A 16,532-nucleotide genomic window follows, 5' to 3' on the forward strand; every position below is an offset into this window, starting at 1 on the left:
TGGGAATTAGGGAGTATGTCCTCCTTGAGAGTAGCATACTTTTTTACAATCTATCTTTTGCTGGTACAGGCTTAGAATCCCAGAAGTTGTTTTCTAATCTAAAGGAGTTTTTTGTCCTGGCTTGTATTTCCTTGTAAATGCACTTCCTTCACAAACTTAGACTTTTGGTCTATTTGCTTCCATTTGATTCTATGTACCAACAATTATACCCTAAATCCTTTCCCAACCATAATTCTCAAGTCATATTTTTCATTTTCTAAGTTCCATGATTCTTTCTCTGTTTCTCTAATTTAATGGTGCTACAGAGAGTTAATTTGAAAACATGTGTGGAAGGACCATATCCTTCATTTCGTCTTTACTGGACTGAGTTGATCTGAGTTCAACTGAAAAATCTTACTGGTTATATTCCACTCAAAGCTCTTTTTAGTCTTACTGTTTGATGGTTTGAAGCAGTCGGGTTTTCTAACCCTTCAATCTAAACATTCTATATTCTTTTACCTTTCTGCTTCCAAACAGCCAATTCTTTCCTGAATGCATCTTTTTCATACAATACCTTGCCAAAGGCAGCCAATAAAGTTTCACATACTCTACCACTGATTTATTCCAATAATTTCTCCAGAGCTATAGACCTCTGGGCCTCAGTTTTATCATGTCTTTCAAGTTATCATGGTTAAACTTTACCGTATATTTTTGTTTTATTCACAATACTGGTCACCATATTTCTAGCCCCTGATACCAGTTTTTTTATTTTCTGTCATTTGACTGCTAAGCCAATGCCTCATATTTTGAAAATGTATTATTGAAGTACTTTATTTCTGTTCAAATATATGCAATGTCAGAGTAGACTGTTACACCAAATACCTGCATTTCAGTGGCTTAATACACTATAATTTTATTTCTTATTCATGTTACAGTTGAATTCTGTGAGTGCCTGTTCACAAACCCAGATTCCACCTAGTTGTTGTGCCATTTTTTCAAGCCTCAGGTCCTAAACTGAATCCACTGAATTTGGTAGCTACAGAGGGGAAATAAAGAGAGTGTGAAATAGTGGGCAGGAGAGTCTGTTTTTAGGAAATTAGATCGGAGGGTCTCTATTTCCCTTCATCTAGCTGCAAGAAAAACTGAAAAAGTAGTCTGGCTGTGGAAATCAGGTTGGTGAAAACTCAGCAGTCCCTAGCACAGAAAAATGTATTAAATTTAAAAATTACAGGCCAAGAAAGTACAGGAAACTATGGTCAGGAATGGGAAAGGAGAGGAGGGGAACTGATGCAGCCCCTGGGATGTAGCCCGTAGAACAATGACCCCAAAACTGAAGCCCTCTGGCTTGGTTCTAGGAGGCACTAATATACAAAGGGGTCTAATTCAGGGTTGGAGCAACACTGTGACTTATCTCCATAAAATGAGGAGGCATTTGGCTTTTGCCAAAGATTTGGAAATGTGCTTTTTATTTTCAAATGCAGGTATGTGACACTCTATAGTTCAATGCTAGCACACCTATGTGAGGTTTAACAACATTAGGAACTGACAGCCAGTGATATACAAATCCAGCATCTCCCTCTCCATTGACTCTGCCAGGCTGTACACAGGGACCAATACATATGGGTTTTGTGGCAGCTAGAAAGTGAAGGTCCTTTTAGGAGGTAATACTAACAATGACACAAACAACATATCACTCTGCAGTTCAGGATAGGTACCCAGAGTCCTTCAGCTAAGCAGAAATGTCAGACTTCAGAGACATTTTAAGGGAGCCTTTATTTTAGATCAATATCACTGTTGGAAATACAGGCCCTGTTTCTCACCATTTCTCTGCTTCTTTGGCCACAGTTCTGACTGCTTCAGGTCAATCTTTGCTTTTCAGAAGAGAAATGCTGATGAATACTTTTCCAGGAATGCCCTTGGAAGAGTGATTACTCTTATGCTCCTTCTTTTCTTCAATCTCCTTTACTTACAGAGTAGTTTGGGTGAGGGCCTGTCTGGAAGTACTTTTGCAGGCCTTTCTGCAGAGCAGCTGGAGGTTCAGGAGCTCACTAGAGCTGCTCTTCTGGCCTTTGTCTCAACTGGAAACAAAGGTGGAACCCTGTGGCCAAGTGGATAGTGGGCCAGCTCAGCCTGGTTCTTCTTTAAGGGAGGCTGAAACTGGACATTGCCAGCACAAAGTCCTGCCCCACAGGCACTCTGGAGCTCCGTTTTCACCCTGCCTTTGGCTCTGAGGGCCTGAAAGAGTTTTCAGTGTGTCTGGTCCCCTGGAAGAGGCAGGGCAAGCCATCCATCCAGGCTCCCAAAGTCCCTGTGTCTTGATCTGCACCTCTTTACCTTAATGGCACATCCTTGGTCAACCCTTGCTTGGTCCTCTCTCATGGTGGTTTTCTAGCCACTGTAAGGGATGCTCCCCTTAAAATTACATGCTGTTTTACAGCATGGCCCCTTCTAGGGTCTTTCTGAAAAGAGTGGTTACATCATTGTTACACCATTGAACTTGGAAATGGTGTTGCTGGTTAGGTCTCATTTCTGCTCTCTCATAGAGTAGACTGAAAGAAAAATGTGAGAATAAATTGAGGCTAATAAAGACATTCTTTTCATTGAAATAGTGTTGGCAGTGGTGCTGATACTAGGAAGAATGAAGAATGGCAGCTGTCCCCAGCCTGCTCTCCACTACATTGAATGCTCACTTGTTCTTTTACCAACATTTAATGACACCCTCCCAAGTATCAGCTACCATGCTAGGCACTTACCCAGAGAATGGGTAACACATGGTTCTCGTTTTGGAGGAAAAAATACTAGGGCAGAAGGCACAGAATAAGTTATTGTGATATACTGTCATAATGACCTATAATGAAGAGTGTCAGAAAGCACAGAGGAGGGTGTGAACTATGATGTGGGGTGTAGGGGGAAGTTGAGGGAGGTCATCAAAGCCTGAATGGAGAGGAGAATTTTTGCACTTGGTCCTGAAGAGTAACCAGAAGAAAAGAGAGCAGCAGCAGAAAAACTAGTGGTGGAGGAACAGAGCTATGAGAGAAAACCATTTAGTCTAGGTATCAGAAATGGTTTGGAGTGGTTGGAAGGCCATGGGGGAGTGGGACTGCAATGTAAGGTGTCCAGTTTGGAGACCACTGGAAGATGCAATTTAGTGCACAGTCCTGTAGCCAGCCTGCCTGGGCTTCAGTTCCAGCCCCATGATTTATTAACTGGGTGTCCTTGGCAAATTACTTACGTTTTTTGGTGCTTCAGTTTCCTTATCTGAAAATGGGAAGAGTAGTACCTACCTCATAGTTTTTCCTTTCTGTCGAGCACTAAATGAATTAATAACTATATAATATCTAGAACAGTGTTTGACTCATAATAAATTCTATATGAGTATTAGCAACAAGAGCCAACAATGTCCACAGCAAAACAAGAACAAAAGCAAACAGCTGTAATAAAACTCCCACAGAAAACAACAGCCCCCAAAACTGATGAGGGATGACTGAAGGCAGTGTTAATAAAGGTGGAAGGATGAGTCAAAGTAGAGATGGGATGTTCTCCCTCAGTTTTATGCTAAACGATTGGGAATGCTCTGTGACATATCCTTGGGTTGGAGATCCGTTTGAACTGCAGCACTAAGGTGCACCATGCCCTTGCATGAGGGCACACAGGAACTGAAAGCACACCGTGTCTCCTCCTTTACCTGACAGGTTGGCTAACTGATCGCAATCAGAGAGAACAACTGGGAACAGACTGTGCTGTACAGCAGCTTAGAATTAGCACTTGTAATGGAGACCAGCAACGTCGCCATTGAAGCCATGAGTTTTCAGTGTTTTTCAAACATCTTAAATTCATGTGGAGAGCTCACTGAACAGGTGCCTGGTGACTGCCCACCTAGTGAAAATCTGTGGGTTGGTTTTATCCAAAACATACACCCAGTGCACACATCTGGAGGGTGTTGGCTTCATGCATGTGCGTGCTGTGTATGTATGTGTGTGTGTGCTGTGTGTATGTATAGACGCATATGTATTAATTCACATCTTCCCATTTCATTTCAATCACTCAGCTAAATTCAGCCTAAATATTTTTCTGAGAAACCTTTACTACTTCTATGAAGAGAAACTTTGATTCCAAAGGGGAGAGGGGGAGGCTGAAGGAGAGTCAGTGAGAATGAGATGGGAAATGGGAAGATATTCATGTTGCAACTCCAAATTCCAGGTCTGATCCTTGGGGGCAGAATTAGCCTTTGGGCACAATTCTTCCTGATTTTCAATTGCTGAGAGGAAAAAGAGGAGTGTTTCTTACTGTCCCAGCAGTGAAGGTGTCTTATTTCTCCTGGCCGTCTGAGCTAGGGGCAGGTGACTTTCCCTTTCATTAGAGTTCCTTGGGGAAGGTGACTTCTTCATCCAGCAGATGCTTTCCCAGGGCAGTTTTGTTAATCCTCCAAGAACATCAGTTACTGTGTATGAATAGCTCACACAGGGGTGCCAAGTATGAAAGAACCCCTGCTTATTTCCTGATGGGCAGGTGGTAGTGTGCCCATGCCTGGCTTGACACACTATGCTTGGGAAAAGGGCAGTCAGCTGTGTGCTGGAGGAGGGCACCAGCTGGGTATTGGATTTCCTATTGCTCTGTGGGCTGCTCATGCTGGAGTCCTGAGCTCCACCAGGAGTCCCTCTGGGCTGCTGAGCAAGTGGATCTCCCAAGGGGCCCATCTGCTTGCTCCACACAAGAGTTATAGGAATTGTAGAGCCCCAGCACAACAGTCAAGACCAGTATCGCTGCGGCCATCATCCAGATGACTTGCCAGTGCTGACACAGTTTGGGATACATGACTTGTAAGAAATGAACCAATTCTTCAAATTTGCTGTAAAAAAAAAAAAGAGGTGGAGAGTTTAGTATATTGGGTGCATATATGATGCCTAGACCCTACTTCTATCTAGGAGTACCTTCCATGTTGTCTTCAGGAGTGTTTTTCAAACTTGGTTGTGCATAGAATCACTTGACAGCCACTATTCAAAATACCTCAGGCCTCCAAAGGTATGGTCTAGGAATCTATAATTCAAAAATTTTCCCCAGGTGATTTTTACCCCTAGTCCATAACCTTGATGTTGGGAGCCACTTCAATGGCTATGACACTATTTACTTGTCTGATCATTCATTCATTCACACATATCATCTATTTATGAGATGGCCCTTGATAATCTGAACTCTCCCTAGCCTCAAGATACAAGGTTGGCTGATGCATACTCCCATGCATGCAGACAGGACCAGCATCTTTTCTGCACTTAGTTGTATTAGTTATCAGTTACAAGTTCTAATCTGCCCCTGCCTCCATGTTCAGATGCATAACCTGTTGTTCTTTTTCTCACTTCCATATCTGGGTGCAGAGCAGAAGGACTGTGGTAAACTCCTACAGTACTCTTGATGTTGAGTGATAAATGACAATAAACTAGATCAACCTTTAGAGCTTCAAAGTATCCCAGGAGCAACCCCAAATGGCTTATTCAAGGTATTTTCTCAATCCCATTAATCCTCATTCCTTAATTTCCCCTCTCCTTTTTCCTTCCCCTCTCCCCTCTGATTTCTCTCCTCCTACCTTCCCTTTCATCTCCCCCTGCCATTTTTTGCCTGCTGCACTCCCCTCTTTCCTCTTCCTGTCTTCCCAACTTCCTTTCAACATTTCCACTCGCTTTTGGCCTGGTGAGAAGACATTTGATTTGATGGCCTGCTTTGATGAGTCCATTCTTTGAGCTCTAGAGTTTCGTCCCTATTTCTAATCCCAGATCTATTTTTTAATAATATAAAAAATAATAATACTAAGGATCATCAAATGAGGAGGTGAGAAAAGTGACAGGAGGGCTTTATGAAGATCTCAAGGCTCACACAGACCCTGAAATATGCAGGCCATTTGCTGAGAAGTAGAGAGCTCTAATTAAGAGTTGGAAAAAGATGCCTCACAATGGGTGGAGAGACTCAGCAACTATCCTCCTTCAAAAGGGACCAGATGCTCTGAAAGGCTGCCTTGGATACTAAGACACCTACTGGTTTCTTTTTCATATGAGTACTCTTTAATAATTGTTTCAGGAACAATTAAGCAAAGCAAAACAGTGAGCATATAAGCTGAGGTGAAAATCATTGGCTATTTGTACCCTGGGAAGGGAGAGCTGAGAAACAGAAACTTGTTTTCTTTCAGCTCTATTTAGATTTTTTAGTTTCTATTTAGATTTAACTGGATGTCAAATTGCAATCTTTCTTTGGGCTTTATTTCCATGTTCCAATACAAGCTGCTAGAGTGGGGAGAAACCCATTCTAACCCCATTTTTAAGTGAGACTGCAGAGGAGGAGGTCAAATCTGGGTTTGTGACTCTTAGCTGGTACTCATTTCTAGCCTATGAAAGAGGTTAGAACTAGAATTAGATTAGAAATAGAATTCCTGTGAAATCAATTTTTGATTTTTGGTTTCTCTTTGGGAGGTGTAAGGTTGTTTACCCCTCACTCAGCCATAGGGAGAGGGGCTTCAGAGATGCTGCTTAGAGAGCTTAATATGTTGCAGTTTGGGGACATAGTGGACTGGTGTGTGCTTCATGCATGAGCAATCTGAAGAGCAAGGATCTTGTTGACATGCTTGGTAGCATCAGAGTAGCAGGCCATGATAGGGAAACTTGTCCTTCCACCAACAGTGGGCCAAGGGTACACATTTCACCTTAACTGGATACAGCCAGGTGAAGGGGAGCTGGCATGGGGTGTCACAGATCCTGCCTGGAAATGCTGCCTAGAAGCTGAACAATGAAGGTATACTTCCAGTGCCCAAGGACTAAGAGAGGGATTTTCAATGGGCAGTTAGAAGAGATGCATTCAACCTTATAAAGGAACCCGCAGCTGAGAAATCCTCAGCAATGGTGTGAATGTGGGTATGTTTTAGGGGGTGGGAGAAGCAGTTTCCTTTGGAGATCCCATAAAAGTGATATATTAAACAAAGTCAGAAGTCATTAATCCCTGCCAAGCCCTGGAGTCTGCTCACAACATTATCAGTTAGGTTATAACTTCTGTCCCCTCAATCTCAGTTCCTTTTCCCAGCATTGATCTTGGAGACATCAGACACTACATTAGCAGATCTGGGGTGGAGAGTGGGAGTACAAGAGGGATTGGGGGAAAGAAGCCATGTTCTCTGTCCCCACTATAGGCTTCCTCCCTAAAGCAGACTGGAACAGGGGGAAAAAAGAAGCTTAAACTTTGTAAGAAGCTCAGACTTTTCACTATTTCAGTGATTTGGCCATTGTAATTGCTAAAATGAAGTTATTCTTAGGACTTAAACTCGACCCAAGGATTTCTGTTTTCTGAGAGTTACTGGAAATCTGCCTAATATCATCTTAACCCCATAGAGTAGGTTTGAAAAGGCAGAAAAGATGAAAGTTTTCTGTTGCTTCTTATGAGTCTCACTTGTTCATTACATAAATGTCAGAAGACTGTCCTCTGTTTTAATATGGTTAAGATATTGGGCTGATTCAGCTGAAGTTCATTTAAGCTGCTCCTCCCAAAAGTAATATTTATAGCAGATTATAACAGAAAAGGAATTCAGACAAAAAGACTGTAGTGTTGATGTCATAGCCCTTAAATAAGGAGTCAGCTGCTGGGGTTAGCCCAGTATTTTTAAAATATACGAAGTGGAACATGGAACTTTAAATAACTTCAGACCTTGCTTGTTAGTTAGATGCCAAAATTTAATGGGGGAAATTATGTTTGAGTACAGGTTCCTAGAGGCAACTGTGTGTCTAAGAGACTCGGGAATGAATGAGGACATTGACTGGCATTGAAGACAACAGCTCTCAGGACCAGTCTGGCTTGGGTGACAGGTTAGGAAGGGACCCCATAACAGTGAGTGGACAGTTTATATGATGGCACTGTCAGTTGCCATAGAGATGTCAAGCCATACTGCTGGGCATGAAAAAGGGAAGCTACACTCCTGTGCTGAAGGACAAGGACCCTACTGAGGGCTGTACTGATGCCTGGTGTTTGTCACCTGAGGTACAGGCATGTTTTCAAGACCAAGAAGTGAATCCAAGAGGGAACAAAGTTTGGGAGAGAGAATGAGGTCTCTCAGGATAAGTAGGACCAAGCAGACACTCTTGGGCAGCATTGGTATGTGCTGCTGACCAGGAGCTAGATAGAGAGGGACCCAGACACTGCCTTACTTCCCCTGGAGGTTTCATGAAATGAGAGGGAGCTGCCAATCAACTGAGATCAAGTTAGCTACATAAGAATTCCAGCCCTGTATTTCATAAACCAAACTGTTTATGTTCTGTGTACTCTCTCTGTTTAGTTCTCTTTTGTTTCTTTTTCTCAGTATTTGAAAGTGTTTAAATACAGCTAAGACAAGCTGGAACTTCTAAGAAGAAGCCAAAGGAAGGGCTATTGTCTAGGCCTGGGCTTGACTGCATTAGAGGGGAGAAAGGCATTGTGGTGGCCTAAAAAATAAGAGGACCAGGACCCCTAAGAGGGAAAGAAGAAGTGAAGAGAATGAAAGCAGCAGATAGAATAGGAACTGTGCTTTAGTGTTAAAACTTGGGGTTTCTTTCATTAGGGGAGGTGGTGCATCCTAGCTCAGCTTTATTTTCAGCAGTGAAGCATTTTCTCCTGCTCTCCTGGACTTCTCTTCCCTTGAACATTGGGGTTAACTCATGCAGGTTGAGACCCCTCACTCTGGTTGAAGCTTCCACCAACTGGGCTGTATGGGTTGTTTCTATGTACTTGGAAGCATATCCATCTCATTTCTAATCTTTGTTTTATTACCATATTAGCTGCATGCATGTAATTTCCAGAGTCTACCCACAATGAGGCATAGACACATGCCCTGTCCTAAGTTTAGCAGCTGATTAGATATCATTTTGGCTGGAGTCACACTGGACTCCAGGATAGCCTGGGGGCCTAAAAACTAAGATTTTAGTGAAATGTTCCAAGTTTGCTGTAACCACATTTTAAAAATCAAAATTCAAGACTTTTGGTTTGATTGTATTAATAGAGACAATAGGGAAGAACATATAAAATTGGGGCTATCATTAAAATCCAGGACACTGATGAGAGCACCAGTAGGACAAGAGGCAAGATCTATGCTATCTTTATATATATGTGATATATTTTTTCCTTATTTAGGGAAAAATACACTTAAAATATAAAATCTATATATTTTTAAAAATCAAGTATGTCCAATACAGCATGAAAATACTATCAGATGACCAAGCTTGTTTAGTCATCTTGGAACATGCTGGAGACACCTTTGCCACTGAGCTGAGTTGGTCCCCTACCCACATGTGTTCTTTCTGTCCCGGTTCTTGTAAGAAACCCCCTCTAGGGTTTTACGTCAGCTCCATTAACTTTGGCTCTGTCATGGGGATCGCTGGGAAAGGAGCTAACTGACTGGACTAACAGCTACTCCAGTCAGTGTCCCTCACAAATTCATGGCTCCTGGGAGCTCCTGATTGCTCTTGGCTCCACTCTTGACCACCTCTGACTCCTCAGCTCTTGCAAATTCTTGTTAACTATTTTGCCTCTTTCCTCTGCCTCTTTGTTTCTCTTGGCTACTCTTTTGGGCCCCAGACCCACTGCTGTCCTTGACTGGTACTGCCCAGGGATGTTGTACAGTTAAATGAATTATGAACCAACCTCCTTCTCTCATCTTTTTCATCTTCCTCAAGTTCTGTCTCTTCAGGCTCCTCAGGATTCTCTCTCTTTCGTTCTTCCTCCTCTTCCTTCAGGTCTTGAAGCTCTTTGGTCTTCTTTAGACCTTCCTGGTATCTGGAGGGCAAAGAGGAACAATTCAGTCTGGAAAGAGCAGGCATGGAGTATCCTTTCCTGAGTTCCTAGAGGTGGGGACTTGAGCACCTCCAGTAATTATGCACTTCCTGTGGTTCTACATAACAGGAAAAAGCTGGGAAGCTCCACTGAATCCCAAGGTGGCTCATGTCAGTATAATTTCCCTTCACTCCTTGTCTTCTTTCCTGTTTATGTGAAAATGTGATAAAAATGTGGGTGCAGAATCTCCGGACTTGGTTCTTATCTTACAAAATGCCCAGTGGGTAAGAGTGCATTTGCTTTCTGTGTAACCTTGACACTTTAGCTCCCCACTTGGGTAGGGTGGCAACCATCTTACAGGGTATGGGAATATTTTGAGGAAGTGCCAACCAAACGAGTTCATCTAGGGAGAGCGATACCCATCACACAGTCTTGTTGGGAGGTTTTATGGAAGTGACAGGCACATACCTTGGCCTAGAGAGGTTCTCAGTAAATGTTGACAAAGCCAATGGAGGCACTAACCCCCACAGATTCTAAGTACAGAAGAACTTGTAGGTGAAAAGACAGGCTTTCCAACAGAAACCCTTCCATTTCTTCTTTCAGGATCAATATTACCCAGAACACATTCTTTTTGCTTGTCTTACAGCTGAGTGTTTAAGGCCAGCACGGTTTGCCTGAGGATACTCCATCATGGTGTCTATAGCTGCCACATGGAAGCCCGCACATTCCACATGGACGGGAAGCTGTGTCTCCCCCAGAAGCCATAGAGAAAAGAGAAGCTCAGGACATAGTGATACCTGGTCAAAGGTAATTCTCTACCTGGCTGGGCTTCAGTCCTGCTCAGAACTCTGTGCTGTCAGTGACTGACAATGGGCCAATGATATTATTGAAATTCAGTTAGAGAAGGGGAAAGTTGAAAATTGAGGGGACTCCCAGTTTATAGGAAGAAGGGGTGGCCAGGGCAGTTCTAGGAAGTGGGGTTGCAGCTTCCTGGGCATTGTCGGCAGCCACATGTCTTCTTTGGCCGGGCACATGCCAGGAAACCTCAGCATCAAAAGAGGAACCCACCCAGAGCCCCTGAGTTCCAGACTATTATGCACAGTGGAGTTCTGGTGGCTTTCTGCCTAAAAAGAGGGCAGTCTAGTTATTGTTTGACCACACCCTGTTGCCCTGCTTCCTCTTGTCCTTCCTGTGGAACAGTATTGGTGTTTCCTGTGTAGTTCTTTACTGAGGCAAGGAGGTCCTGGGGCCACTCGTTGCTTCCCTAAATCCTCTAAGAAACAGGAAAGGACCATGGGAAGGTATCTTCTGGACCTGCCAGGTAACCTCAGGTTGACTAAAGTCTGACTCACCCCTTATTGTATGCTTCTTCCTCCATCCTGGCCTTGGTCTTCTGGCTAATCTCCTCCAGGCAGCTTGAAGTCGGCATGGGAGCAGAAGCTTCACAATCTGGGTCCCCATTTGCCTTTCCACTAGTGAGAGAGGAAGTACAAGGTATCGTTTCAGTGACAGATTTGGTGTCTGAAAACCAAACCATGTCTGTGGCCTGATTTCTGATCATAAGTGAGGAAACTCATTCTGGATTGAACTCAATGAGACAAGATTTTATAAAGGCCCTAGTCCAATGAATCTTCCCTAGATCCCCAAACATCAAATAGGAACCAGCTCCCCTTTTTCTTCATGCTCCAAAATTCACCTTTATTCTTATTCCTGGAAATGCTGTGAGTGGATAGAAAACTATTGGGGCCTCCACAGCACTAAGAGGAAGAAGGAAGCAAATTAAAATGTTCAGAGTCATTCCATTCCTGGAGTCCATCTTTTGCTTTCTTCATTTAAGTATCTCTTGAGTACCAACTAAATCACAGGTATCTTGTAATGTGCAGGGGATACATTAGAAAATAAAAGAAATGGTCTTTTGCCGTTGGAGCTTAGCAGGAAGGAAATGCCAAAAAAAAAGAGAGAAAATAATTCATTACAAATTGTGGTAACTTATTGAAAGAAACACACTGTGCAGTGACAAAAAAATAATGAAAGAATCTGCTTAGACTGGGTGGTCAGAAAAGGCCTCTTTGAGGTGGTATGACTGAAGCACAGATCTAATGGATGAGAAGTCAGCAATATCTATAGCACAGGGAGGATAATTCTAGGTAGAGGATGCAGGAGTGTGAGGACCATGAGATACAAAAGATGCGGAGATGTATGAGGAACTGAAAAGAAACAAGTCAACTTTTGGACAAGATAGATTTTTGGTGGTTTTGAGGTTATTTAGATAGAGATGTCAAGTAGGTAGTTCCACCAGAGTGAGTTAGAGAAGAGCTCTAGGCAGGAGATATTCATTTGGCATTATCAGAATACAGGTGATATTTAAAGCCAGAGGGATAAAATTGCCTAGAGAAATAATATGAGGAAAGATGAGAATCAGGACCAAGCCATAGGCATTTCTACCCTTAGTGCAGATGGAGAAGAAGGAACCTACAGAGGAGACTGAGAAGTAGCAGCCAGGGAGGTAGGAGGAAAACCAAGGATGTGTGGGGTCCAGGGAGTCAAGAGAGGAGAGTGTATCATGGAGGGGAGAGCTAAGTGATTTGCACTTTTAAGAGATGTCAGATAAGTGCAGAAAAGGTGACTATTAGATTTGATAATATGAAGGTCAAGAAGAGCTTTGGTGAAATGTGGTGAAATGGTGGGAGCCACAGACAGATTGGAATGAGCTTGGTAAAGAATGGAAGTAGAGAAACGGGAAGACATAAATACAGTAATTGGACTAGAAAGGGGAGAAGAGAACAGTGTGTTATGGGAAAGCATAGCTAAGGAAGTGGGTCAAATAATGAGAGCACATTTGGCCATGGATAGAAATGATCCCATAGAGGCGAATGAAAAAGGAGATGACCAAAGGAACAAGCTCTTTAAAAAGAGAAGTAAGGACAGACCTTAGAAAGGTGGAGAAATTTCTCCTGGGTTATATGAAGATGGTGGGTTGGAGATCTGATAAACGAAGATGAGAGGGTTCCTATTTGATAGCTTAAAATTTTTCTATAAAATGGAAGACAAGGTGATATGCGGAGAATGAGAGGCAGAGAGGCCTGGGAAGGTTTGAGGACAGAGGAGAAGATATCAAAGCATTGTGTGAGAGAAGGGAGAAAACAAACATGCTAGAAAATCATCACAGGATGGCTGGGCAGTGCTGGGAGCCCATTTGAAGTATGGCATCATGAGTCTAAAGGAAGTATCCTGATGGCCATACCTTCCCTATAAATCCTTCAGCCCACCTAGGTATCTGGGATCCCAGTGGGAGTCATGTCATGGAGGAGCCCTTGAACAAGGCAAAACAGTGAACATAGCTTTTCATCAAGGACTCTGAAAGATCACAACTGCCACCCTCTCCAACCTCTCAGACAAGCTTTATGAGTGAGCCTTATATCTCCTTCTCATTCTTAGCATCATCAGTTTCCCATGTCTTACTTTTCATCAGACCTTGTAAAATTTACATTTCATCAAGCTGGAAACCAAAACCCATTGTGAACAAGAAAGATAACACTCTAAAAATATCACCTATTCATAACATTTCTCATTTTGCAAATTATGTACTCCCTTCCATGTGACCTTTGTCTAATGTGTAGTTTCCTATTTGTCCAAACAGAACAAGAGCAGAAAAACAGCTACAGTCACGGGCAGGAAAACAGCTACAGACACGGGCAGGAAAAGCAATTCTTTTATGAAACATGTTTATACATTAGAAATGAAATATTGGTATTAGACTTTTAGAATTAGAATTTCTTTTATCTACAGCTATGAACCTTAGAGGTTTAATGACAGCATGTATAAAGGAGGACAGTGTAGCGTAAAGGAAAAGAACCTGCCTGAGACAAATGTGGGTTTAAATCCCAGCTTCTATATGTGCAAATTACTTAAACTTCCTGAACTTCAGATTCCTCAGCTATAAAATGCAAATAGTAATATTCACATAATGACAATAGTGTAAGAATTAACAAAGAAATATAAGTAAACTTTCTGAAATATGGTACTCAATAAATGATATTATTATTATTGTCATTAAATTTATTGGTAAATGTTGGGAGTAATCTGAGGTTCTTCCAAATCTGATTCATAAAAAATCTAAAATTGATAAATTACCAGGTGATTATTTATAATCTTTAAGGCAGAACTTGGTATATATTACTGACACTTCAGAGTCAGAAGAACCCAAAATGTGAATTTAAAGTATGGTAAAATGTACATAAAATTGCTTTAGTAAATTTTGCAAGTGCATGCCAACTGTGTGCCATAACACATTATGCACTTTAGAGTTTTGCTGGCAAAGTGATAGTAAACAAAATTTTCACTATCCTTGGGTCATTGCTTTCTAGAGACTAAAACTTTTCCCTGGTAGATCCAGGAAGCCCATTTCACTCATCATTTAACGGGCAGATCTTCTGTTCTGGGTGCAGCTGTGCCAGTTTGAGTTGATCGCCCTGTCCAACTCAACTCACCTCTGGGGCTTTAGTTCTTAACATGCTTTTACATACATTCTCTCCTGTGACCCTCCCAATGATAAGAAGAACTAACATTTATCTTATGTTCCAAGCTCTATGCTAAGTAAGAGTTGAATGAGCCAATAAGAGAGGTAATACTATTGTTCTTAGTTTGACAGGTGAGGAAACCAAGGCTCAAAGAGATTAAATATGTAGCCAAAGATCACATGGCCAGAGCTTGACTTTGACCCTGTGTAGTCTGACAGCTGCCCATGCTTTTAACTACACTATCCAAAATCCATGCAGGGTATTATCCCATTTAAAAGATTAAAAACCCAAGCTCAAGTTGATTAAGTGACCTGCCTAAATTCACATTATTGGTGGTTGGTGGGCCTGGCTGAGACTCTCACCTTGGTCTTCTAACCACATGCCAAGGTACATTTTTCTACACCCCCTTTCAATAGAAGTTTTTTCCTGAGGCTCTGAGTGGTGTGTGGGGCTCCTGGATACTTGCTGAGTAAAGCCATTCCTGCTCTTGGCTGGGCCATGGCTTATGATGCCTCCCTTCTTTTAAAGGCTGCTTGTTTAGAGGGAGAGATGGGCTGGAAGAACCTTTAGTTAATGCTGGGGGGTAGGGTGTGAAGTGGGGGAAACAAACAACATGTGAAATGTTTGCTGTTGTCTTCTGACCCCTAGACTGAGCTTTTAGTTCCTTAAATATCTTCTCTAACTACCTAGAGTTTCTCCCTGTGCATCTTTAAGACTCAGTTCAAATACCTTCTCCTCTGAGGAACCTTTCCAGCGATTTTCCTTCTCCCACTTCCTTTGGTTAGAATTGATCTCTCGCTCCCTCAATTCCCTCATTGTACCTCTATAAGAGCAGAACTTGGAGATAGGGCATTTTTTGTTTTATATATATGCCCATCCCTCCATGTGACTATGATCACAGGGAAAGGGACTAGCTTGAGATAGAATGGTGCTTGGCACACAATAAGCACCTTTAAGTGTCTGTTGAGCTTTATTGACTTCACTATGGCTCATTCAGTCCCTGCCTATTAATCCTGTAAAACAGGTAGGTCCTTTCTATAAATGGCTATTTCCTGATAACCCAGTGTTTGGGTTGAGCTGAAGGAATTTCTATTCATGGCTGTAAACTTGAAGCTGAGCACAGCCTGTGCCCACCCTAGGGGTTTCTGGACCAAATACTCATGTATCTTGGCATCTATTCCCAGTGTGAAATCTCGCATGTTTTCTTTCTGGGATGATTCATTAAAATAAGGCTCATTGTTCTCTCTGTCCATGGGTCAAAAATGTTAGTCACTATGCTTGGCTCTCAGTAATGTGGGGGCTATTTAGTAAAAATGTATTGACTAGCAGGTATATTAGAGTTTTTTTTCATATGATAAGCAATATTTGAAAGTGTAATTGAGTACAATCCTTTCCAATGGACATATCTTACCTTTTTGGGCTCAGCAATGTCTCTAAACCACCCCTATTGCATGGCTCTTCAGACAGCCCAGCCCAGGGAAGCTGAGCTAGAAGAACTTCCTTACTCCCTGTTATTCACTCCCAGATTCCTGGGGTCTACTACTAGATGATAGAGGGCTAATTCATTCCAGAATACTATTAGCAAAGGGGAGTTGCTTACTGTACATGTCTGATGTCATATAAAGCCTTTAAGCAATTTACTCTGGCTGCTTCAAAAGTATAAAAGATATATTTTAGAGATGATAGTGAAAATTTCTGTGTGATGTAACAGTATAATGGCCTCCTTTATGAAACAAATGTGTGTCAACTGTATTAGTGGCTTTGCTGATTCCTCAGCGAATGCCTCCACATACACCCTCTGCTTCCACTCCACTCTGCACTCCTCTCCAAACCCAGCTAGTCACCAGGTTCATTCACAATAGCTCACAAGAACTCTTTCAAAAACAGCTCTTAAATCCATCCTCTTCTCTCCAGTCATACTCAGCTTCTTTTCTGCCTGTTGGAGGGTCTGTTAAGAGGTTAAGAGCATGAATTCTGCTATCTAGTAGCTGAGTGATCTCAGGCAAGTAATGATTTCTGAGGTGCAGTTTCCCCATCCCTCCTCAAATAGGGCTATTATCTCATGGAATTACTGTAAGGATTAAATGAGAATCATTGATGTAAAGCAATTAGAAAAGCATTTGGCTTAAAGTAGGCATTCAGTAAATAATCATCATCATCATTATCATTATCATTATTATTCTTTGACTATTCCATACTTTCTCATCTCAGAGCCTGAAATGTTGTTAACCTCCAGCTCATCTCATTAACTATATAACC

The 16,532-nt window shown here is 42.1% G+C and overlaps 1 protein-coding gene and 1 long non-coding RNA gene across 15 annotated transcripts in view; one reads left to right on the forward strand and one right to left on the reverse strand.

The window, feature by feature from the left end:
- LOC140844385 (uncharacterized) overlaps nt 1–11,095 on the forward strand; it is a 34,524-nt gene extending 23,429 nt beyond the window's left edge. The window contains exon 3 of the long non-coding RNA XR_012122611.1: nt 10,400–11,095. This is a non-coding gene — a long non-coding RNA (uncharacterized lncRNA). The remainder of the gene's footprint in view (nt 1–10,399) is intronic.
- The window catches only part of IRAG1 (inositol 1,4,5-triphosphate receptor associated 1), a 136,154-nt gene continuing 121,008 nt past the window's right edge, over nt 1,387–16,532 (reverse strand). For all 14 annotated transcript variants that reach the window (XM_073216182.1, XM_073216181.1, XM_073216190.1 and 11 more), the window contains 3 exons: nt 11,106–11,225; nt 9,625–9,756; nt 1,387–4,828 (listed from right to left, as the gene is read on the reverse strand). In XM_073216182.1, the coding sequence (XP_073072283.1) occupies nt 4,585–4,828; nt 9,625–9,756; nt 11,106–11,225 (496 nt within the window). In that variant the 3' untranslated portion in view covers nt 1,387–4,584. The remainder of the gene's footprint in view (nt 4,829–9,624; nt 9,757–11,105; nt 11,226–16,532) is intronic.

This window comes from Manis javanica, chromosome 11 (genome assembly GCF_040802235.1).
Source record: "Manis javanica isolate MJ-LG chromosome 11, MJ_LKY, whole genome shotgun sequence".
NCBI lineage: Eukaryota > Metazoa > Chordata > Mammalia > Pholidota > Manidae > Manis > Manis javanica.